Here is an 8648-nt window from a genome sequence, read left to right as displayed (position 1 = left end):
TTTTTTTTTTTTTTTTTTTTGGTGAGTATTTTTCTCGACTCACTTATTTTTTTTGAGAAGTTTTGCAGAATTCCCGCTTGTTTCAATTACGAAAAAGTCTCAACTTTCACATACAGTGCCTTGTGATTAATACCCTTGGACTTTTTCACATTTTTGCAAATTACAAAACACAAAATCACAAGTATTTGGTAGGGATTTTTTTTACGTGACAGACCAACACAAAGCAGTACATCAACGCAAAATGGAAGAACAACGGAAAGTTTTAAAACTCTTTGAGCCCCCTTTTACTCTGATGTTTCTAAATAAAGTCCAGCCAACGGCACCGCAAACAGCAATGAGCTTCTTTAAATTGAAGCCAAAAACCGACCTGTCCAGAGCTGCCTCCGATCTGGAACATTGATTAGTATGTTTAATGTACATTTGCTTCATGATGTGGATGATGGCAAAGTGTAATGTTTTATTGCCTGTTTCATAATCGGCTGCTTAAGTTTCTATGGTGTAAAGCACTTTGAGCTGCTTTTGTTGCTGAAATGTGGAAAACAAATGAACTCGACTTGACTCGGACCAAACCAAACAGGCCTGTGCTGAAGTTAGAGCCAGGTTTAAAGCGAGATGAGGCCATAAAACAAAATGGGATGGAAACCCAACAGCAGAGCTCCAACTCCCAGAGAGGAGAATCTGTTGACATGACAGCTTTTACCAGACACATTAAAATCTTGCTCTAATGGAAGTGTGGCAAGTCAAAACCACTTGCAGCCAGATAGTCATATAAAATACTGTTTGCAGTTTATCCCCAAACAATGTAAGGAACTCGGTAGTCAGGTCAAAGTAGGCACTATCGGGTCGCAATGGCACCACAAAAAACCAAAACATTTCAGGCACAGATACAAAATTTTTCCTCATGAAACATGGAGGTGGCAGCGCCATGCTGTGGGAATGACTTTTATTTATTTATTTATTTTTTAATATTTGCCTTCCACTACAAAGCACTGTGTTGGTCTGTTGCACGAAATCCCGACAAAAAGAGGCAAAATGCAAAATGGTTCAGAGGACACAAATAGCTCGTCCGTTTTTGGTTGTAAATGCCCGTTTATGTTTACAATCATGTGACAAATATGAGACTCGCTCCAAGTGCTACATTATATGATTCTTATAAAAATGTTTTTGTTGATGTTTTTTGTAACAGTTCATTGCAAAAGAGGAATAATAATAATAAAAAACTTACTTTGTAAAAAGAAAAAAAAAGTACCTAATCATCCTGTTTTGTGTTTTTTTTGTTGTTGTTTTGTTTTTTTTTGTATATAAACACCACCCATAAGATCATAGCTTAATTTCTGCACAGAACCAGCAGAAACATTCACAACCTGTTTTATTTTTTTAACCCTAAATCTGGATTAGCTCAAACTCATTTCATCCTCCTGAGAGCCAATCAGTGAGAGACTCATAATCTGAACTCTGACTGGACTCTGCTGCTCTTACAAACGTTCTCCCTGTTCATTTCGTAACAAACTCAGGGTGCAATTTCATAAAGCTGAAGCAGGAATGGAAAACGGACGAAAGTGAATGAGCGACGAATCGCATCCGTACGGAAGACAACTATAGTACAAAAATAGCTATTTAAATATCAAAAGTCTACATTACACATCTGTTGAAGGTATGTGCTCCGTTTCCCTGTGGGTAAAAAAAAAAAAAAAAAGAAGAACTCTAGAAGGTACAGTAAATTAGTCTGATTGATTTGGCCCAAAAGCTTGGCACATTTCTCTCCTAGTTCTGCCGTTTGGGTGCCGTTCCCCGCAGAACGCTCCAGCTTGGCCGGGGAGTTCAAAGGGTTGCCTGTGTCCAATTTCACATCCCTTTCATTCGGAGGATCACACAGCAAACACGCTCAGGGTGCTGGTCTGGTCCTTCAAGCCCAAGATGCTGTAAGCTATCCTCTTCAAATGGCCGGGCAGTCGCACGCCGATGTTCTTAATGTCCCTGTGGAGGAGAGACAGAGCGGTGTTGAAGAAGAGCTGCGCACATATTTGCACCCTGGCCTCGTTCCAACAGTTTCCACATGCATCCTTCCAGCCTCCCAAAGTCTTGGAGTAATCACAGACTCATTTAAGGTGATGAAATGCCAGCCTAGAGTTGAACGCGTTCTGGTTGAACTTTTAAATCGGTCCAGCTAGGTGGGGTGCATTCCAAGTTCGCTCTGCCAAAAGGTGTAACTCATCTTCCACAATAAAACGAGCATTAGCGGGGGTTTCACTTTGCAAAGAGACACACATGCGAATCCTGCAAAAAGCCCTGCATAAACACCAGCCCGGAGTCAAAGCCTTAATTACAGCTTTAATTACTTAACGAGGATTCTCCCCGTTGACCATGAATCACTTTGTCTGGGAAGCAGAGGGTGGATTGTAAATGACTGGTGGTTTCCAGAGAGTGCTACCAGATGCCCCGAGATGGAAACAAGAAATCACACCATGCTGCACGACAAGCACTTCAAAAGGGCTCGTCTCGGCTTTGTGGTGCAGATGTCTTCCCGAGGATCAGGAGAGTTAGTTACATGTATGTTTGGAGCTTAATAAAATTTGCGTGGCACGAGATGTCACGACAAATAGCATTTTTACGTTTTTTGTTTAATTTTTCATTTGTATCCCAAAGTATCATCCAGTCAAATATTACGAGCCCGGGATACGAGGCTCTGTGTTTTAAGTTGGACGCTCTATCTATGAACCGACCCTCCTACTAGTGCTTTGGGAGGACAGAGCAACAAGAGGTAGTAACTACTGCTTATTGAGAAGAGTAAGAATGATACAGGTTTTCATATTTGTCTCAATAATAACATTTTTCTGGGTGAAACCTGTGGACCTACAGCCATCTGCAGAAAAGCACAGACAATCAGAGCCAGTAGGATGGTGCTGTCAATCATGTCTGTGTACATGCTGCTCACACCAACCTTGAGCATACAAGTTCAAAGTTGCCATTGTGCTGCAGCTATGATAATGACAGAGAAACAACCTAACATTGCAGAAAATCTCTCACTGACGTCAACGGTAGCCATGGTAACAAGCCTCTGCGAGTTACGGCAGGGTCCGCTGTGGGTTAGGAGCTGCTAGCGCAACAGTGAGCTAGTGGTTTGCATTTTGTAAGCACTAACCAACTGCAGGAAAGTTAGCATTAGCAACAACCTAGAGTCATTTTACTGCAACATGTTTTGCATTGAGATGCTATTTTATGGTTAATAGCTTAGCCAATGGGCTAACTCCTTTTTGCCCACAACAGCAGTCTTTTTAACGTCCCATCAAATAATTTTTTGCAGAAAACAAGAAAAGCAGCTTTCTTTGAGGATGTTGTTTGCATGTCAGATTTACAGACGTACCAGAAACACAATTTAAACATTCTGACTTATTTATGTAAAAAAAAAAAAAAAAAATGTGAGTAATTGTTTGATCATTTTTAATTTTTTATGCAATTAATTAACCAAATGTGACATATAAAAAGCTTAATTTATGAAAACAATCGGTAGTAGGACCACCTTAGAACAAGGCAAGCATGAAATTCTAAAATTATAAACTAGTCAAACCTGCCCTGGGATTTTCTACAGCGCTCCTACATTCTTTATAACACAGTTTGGGATTTTTTTTAAACCTCATCCTGTCTTGTTCTCATGGTTACAAACCTAAGCACGTGCAATGGCAAAAAAAAAAAAAAAAAAAGGTGGCTTCATTTTGGCTATGTGGTTAGAAACTCTCTGGCCTTCATTATTCTTCAAAAGGAACCTTAAATTATGTGTTTTACCATAGACTCCCCCCCACCCACCAACGGTTGCGCCTGTTTGGGTAAATTGCCTCCTGCAGGACTCCTACACACCATGGAAGGTGTAATTCCCTTAAACTGCGCTGTGAAAACTTTAGGGGGCACAAAAGCCAACTTCTTCAGTCTCCTTTTAGGCTTTCGAATCAAATCCGTCTATTTCAGCTTCAAGTCGATCTTTTTCCACTTGGCTGTAGTCTATGCCGCTCTCCTTTAATGTTGGAGAAGCCACAAAAGGTTCCTGACCCAAACAAGCAAAACTGGTGGTTTTTAAGGGCTCCGGCAAAAGTGCTGGCCTATGTGTGTCTGGGCTGAGGGCAGGATGAGAATGGAGAGAGCGCAGCTGAATAAGAGCAACAGAAACCACAACTCCACCACAAAATGTGCCCACCGCTCCTTCACTCCGTTAGATTTTCCATTTGAAATTTTCCTCAAGCTGCAAACAGTTTAAAAATAGTGTTTAGTGGTCAGTTAGGTTAATCACACCTGAATGATTAAGCTGATCAGATTCCTTAAAACTCCAGTTTGTGACTTTAATAAAAATATGGGTTTTTTTTTTTGGTTTTTTTTCCATATTTATTAAAATGTCACCATGTTGTGACAGTATGCCATGAGACAGATTATCTGTGAAAAGTACCTCCAATTCCTGAGCTGCTATTGTGGTCTGCAGAAATACACTACTCAGTCAAAAACAACCAATCAGAGCCAAGAGGAGGGTCTTAGCGCTGTCAATCAAGCTCCTGTGCGCTGCTCAATGTGCTAATGGTGGAAAACAAAGTTTATCCACTGTTACAGATGGGTAACCTAAGCTAGCCTTAGAATTTGTGGCAGGCAATGTTGTGGTGAACCAGCTTTAGCTTAGCAAAGAGCAAAGGTGGAAGGATATGATTGACAGCACTAAAACCCTCCTCCTGGCTCTGATTGGTTGTTTCTGACTGAGTGGTGTGTGTCTGCCAGCGAGAGCACTGGGAGACGACAGAGGAGCTCATTTTTTCATAAATTATTTTTCTTGTAGTACAGTGTTACAATGTAATGATAATTTAAAGAAATACTCAAAACTTTTTTTTTTTTAAATTAAAGTTAGATACTGCAGTTTTAACTAATAAAAACAAACATATAAGTACCTTACTTTCTGTTTCTATGTTTGTTTTTTATTCATATATTCGTTTTTTTGCTTTTTTATGCGCGTCAAGAAAATGAACACAGTCCATATTGAAGTTAATGTGTTGTCACTCACTCATTCTTCATCTGCAGCACCTGGTCCATAGTGACGACGCCGGCGCGGGTGAAGTTCTCGCTGTACTGGCTCATCTTGATGGACTCGAGCCACTCGGACACCGACCTGAAGGGGGAGCCGTCCGAGCCGCTGGTGCTGGGCAGGCGGATGGAAACCCTGGGAAAAGAAAGGGAGCAGACCTAAACGTTAATGATAATTATTTACACGCTTTCCCACAACAAGAGACAGATGACTGAGGTCTGTAATTACTGAGCAGGAAACCAGTTGGTGATAAAACAAAACAACAAAAAAAAAAAAAACCGGTTGAGGGAGTCGGGGTAAGAGGTAATTAACATATGGGGATGACATCTCTTTGTTCTTTCTCACTGTCTTTGGTGTCTGCTCTGTCTTAATAGGAGAAACACGCTTTCACTCACAGAATCAGAAACAAAAGGGACACGTGTACCGTGATTTTACTTTTTATACTCTGCAGCCTCACCCAATTTGAACTACTTCAGTGTTATTTTCACACGTAGTTCCACAAATTCCCAATTTTCTTTATATATTGATAAAATTTATTATTCATCACAAACTAAAACTCAGACAAAATCCTGATTCATAGTTTTTTGAAGGACGTTGGTTTCAAAGAACCTCATACACTCAGGACTGAATCCACACCAGAAAAGATATCTATTAAAGGTATGGTATAATTATTTTTTTTTTTTTACCGTGGATCAAAGTCTGCGATGGTCTTTAGTGAGTCTGGGCTGCGCAGGAGCTTGTCCAGCAGACTGACGATGTCTCCGAAACGCGGCCTCTTGGCGCGATCCTGAAGCCAGCACTGAAGCATCAGCTGGTAGACGGCCGACGGACAGTCCATGGGCGCTGGCAGCCGGAACGCCTCATTGATGGCCTTCATCACCTGCAGACGGTATTTATTTATTTATTTAGGTAAATTGTTACATCGTTCCAATGATGTCCTGACTAAAAGAGTTGAGAAATGAAGACAAACCTCGTGGTTGCTCATGTCCCAGTAAGGCCGTTCCCCAAACGCCATGACCTCCCACATGACAATGCCGAAACTCCACACATCACTTGCCGAGGTGAACTTCCTGTAGGCTATTGCCTCCGGGGCCGTCCAGCGGATGGGGATCTTGCCTCCCTGTTCAAGGAAAACCATCGAGTCAGAGAGGGGAGTAAAAAAACTAAAGATCCACGTAAACGCTTACAAAAACCATAATTCAGTGCCTTATCACACCGTGACCACAATTTACAATGATCAAACTCCTTTATTCCTTCAAGAAGTGGGCTTTTAAATCCTGTTACCCAGCAGCCAAAGAGCTTGTCCTGTTTTTTTTTTTTTTTTGATCTTTTAGTCGTTTTTGCACTGACGTTGCTCTGAAGCTGAAATGGCTGAATGAGTTTGTTCATATTTTCTTTTCTTTTGTTATGTTGACCAGAGTGCTGTGAACTCAATTGCCCTTTACTGGGATAAAGTTATTATATATTTATTAGTTATAGTATATTTATTGACTTCTTTAAGCACTTTCAACAGTTTCAAAAGTGCTTTATAAATAAATTTGACATTGGCAAATTTATACTGCTTTACTATGCATATAATAATATCCTACATATAGTTGTTACTATATGTAGTTACTGTAGTAATTACATGATTTGTACACTAGAAGATGTTTGTACAATAATCGATAGATATTTAAATACTGATATCAGAAAGGAAAAACAAAACTACTGGAAAGGTGATGTTCTGTGAATTGTGCAACCAATTGCCCTCAGGAGTCAACTATTTTATCATTTATAATAAATAACAATAAATTATTTATAATTTCCGAGCCTCGGAGATTTATTAGAAAACATTCGTAAACAAACACCATCATGGAGACCAAAGAAAACGCCAAACTGAAGTGAATTTTACTCCTCAAAGCTCCCAGAAAATCAAAGCAGGTGCTTACGCTGGTGGTGTAGGTCCCCTCAGGTTCGTCCTCAAGCACCCGGGAAAGGCCAAAGTCCGAAACTTTACACTCCAGGGCTGTGTTGACCAGGATGTTGCGGGCAGCCAGGTCACGGTGAACGTAGCTCATTTCAGAAAGGTACTTCATGCCTGCGGCGATGCCACGCAGCATTCCCACCAACTGGTGAGACGAGAACTCCCCGTCATGATCCTGATGCAAAATAAATAAGAGAATTATTTTGTTTTCTTTTTTTTTTTACATAACTACTGTAAATACTCTCGGAAAACATGAGAAAAAAATCACAATATGTCAAAAAAGCAACTTGAAGAACATATCGGCCTTACTCTCAGGTATCTATCCAGTGCTCCGTTCTCCATGAATTCAGTCACGATCATCGCATGTTTAACTGCGCAGAAGCAGAACAAACCATAAGCCCAAACTGACCTACAACAGATATGCAGAAAAAAAAAAAAAACATAAAGTGGAGAAAAAGCCTCACATTTGGTCACCACTCCCTCCAGACGGATGATGTTCTGGTGGGAAAACTGTCCCATGATGGAGGCTTCGCTCAGAAAATCCTGCCTCTGCTTCTCTGTGTAGCCGGGCTTCAGCGTCTTTATCGCCACCGCCACCTCTTTCTTCCCAGGGGCTTTCAGGGAGCCTCTGTAAACTTCCCCGAACTCGCCTGTAGGTGGGGGGAAAAAAATAAAAATAAAAAATCACAATTTGCACAGCTGATTTAGAAAAGATATTTGATGTGTGCATATATATTGGTGCGATGGGTTCTCTTAAGTTTCTAGCCACAGGGCTTGGCAGAGCCACAAAAAGAAATAAGGAAGTCTTTGCGGCTGTTTTGCCTGAGGCGCTCCCACCGAGGTGTGTTCTGGCTCGGTGTTGAGAGAGAGAGAGAGGAAAAGAACGAAAGAAGCAACATTGTGTAAATAGTTGACAACCTGTTGTGTGGGAGCATGGGAATCAGCTGTCACACGAGAAGGAAAGGGGACATTTGGTCGTGGGAGCTGGGGCGGGTGAGGGGGGCTCAAACGGACCGTTGGTTCAAAGGCTAAAGGTGGTCGCACTTGAATGAACGTATCCTCAATGGGAGCGGAGAAGCAAGGTGTTGTGATGTTCTTCCAAAACTATGTGTCTGCAGCCATTTCTGTTGTGCAATGTTCATGTCATCTCAGGCCAAAACATAAAGATGTCGCCGCCAAGAGTTAACCGCAGAAAAAAAAGATCTCTCAACTTGCCGGGTGAGGAAAAAAAAAAAAGCCAGATAGATCCTAATCTCAGCAAAGTAAAAACCACCCATTAGCCTGTTAAGCTGTGGAAAATGTGCAGTACAAACAGTGAATATTTTCGGGGACGAGAGGGGTGCAAATGGAAAGGCCTTTCAAGATTTTAAAGCTAAGCCCCACAGCAGATTAACTCTGCAGGGTTGTCACTCACCAGCTCCGATGACTTTCTGTTTGCTTATGTGGCTCGGGTGGATTTCAGTGGCAAACTTGAGGACGGCTACATTGGGGTCCTCGTACGTATGTGGATCCACGTACGTCTTTAGTGGTTTTAATTGCTCTGCGAGCCACAGGGAGATGGTTGCATGTTAACAAAGGAGGAAGACAAATATAATTAAATGAAAAAAAGAGAGATCAAGTATATATATA

General features: G+C 41.2%; 1 protein-coding gene across 2 annotated transcripts in view; it reads right to left on the bottom strand.

Annotated features, from left to right (window-relative positions):
* Positions 1–1264: 1264 nt before the first annotated feature.
* epha2b (eph receptor A2 b) overlaps positions 1265–8648 on the bottom strand; it is a 28122-nt gene continuing 20738 nt past the window's right edge. Inside the window, exons 10-17 of one of the 2 annotated variants that reach the window (XM_007570082.2) lie at positions 8434–8559; positions 7484–7669; positions 7329–7390; positions 6985–7194; positions 6027–6176; positions 5743–5936; positions 5036–5191; positions 1265–1977 (exon numbers count right to left, since the gene is read on the bottom strand). In XM_007570082.2, coding sequence (XP_007570144.1) covers positions 1869–1977; positions 5036–5191; positions 5743–5936; positions 6027–6176; positions 6985–7194; positions 7329–7390; positions 7484–7669; positions 8434–8559 — 1193 coding nt within the window. In that variant the 3' untranslated portion in view covers positions 1265–1868. Of the gene's footprint in view, positions 1978–5035; positions 5192–5742; positions 5937–6026; positions 6177–6984; positions 7195–7328; positions 7670–8433; positions 8560–8648 lie in introns of both variants that reach the window. The other variant, XM_007570081.2, reaches the window with a different exon arrangement.

This window comes from Poecilia formosa, unplaced genomic scaffold (genome assembly GCF_000485575.1).
Source record: "Poecilia formosa unplaced genomic scaffold, Poecilia_formosa-5.1.2 Scaffold255, whole genome shotgun sequence".
Classification (NCBI taxonomy): Eukaryota; Metazoa; Chordata; class Actinopteri; order Cyprinodontiformes; family Poeciliidae; genus Poecilia; species Poecilia formosa.
This window is presented reverse-complemented; position numbering and strand designations above follow the sequence as displayed.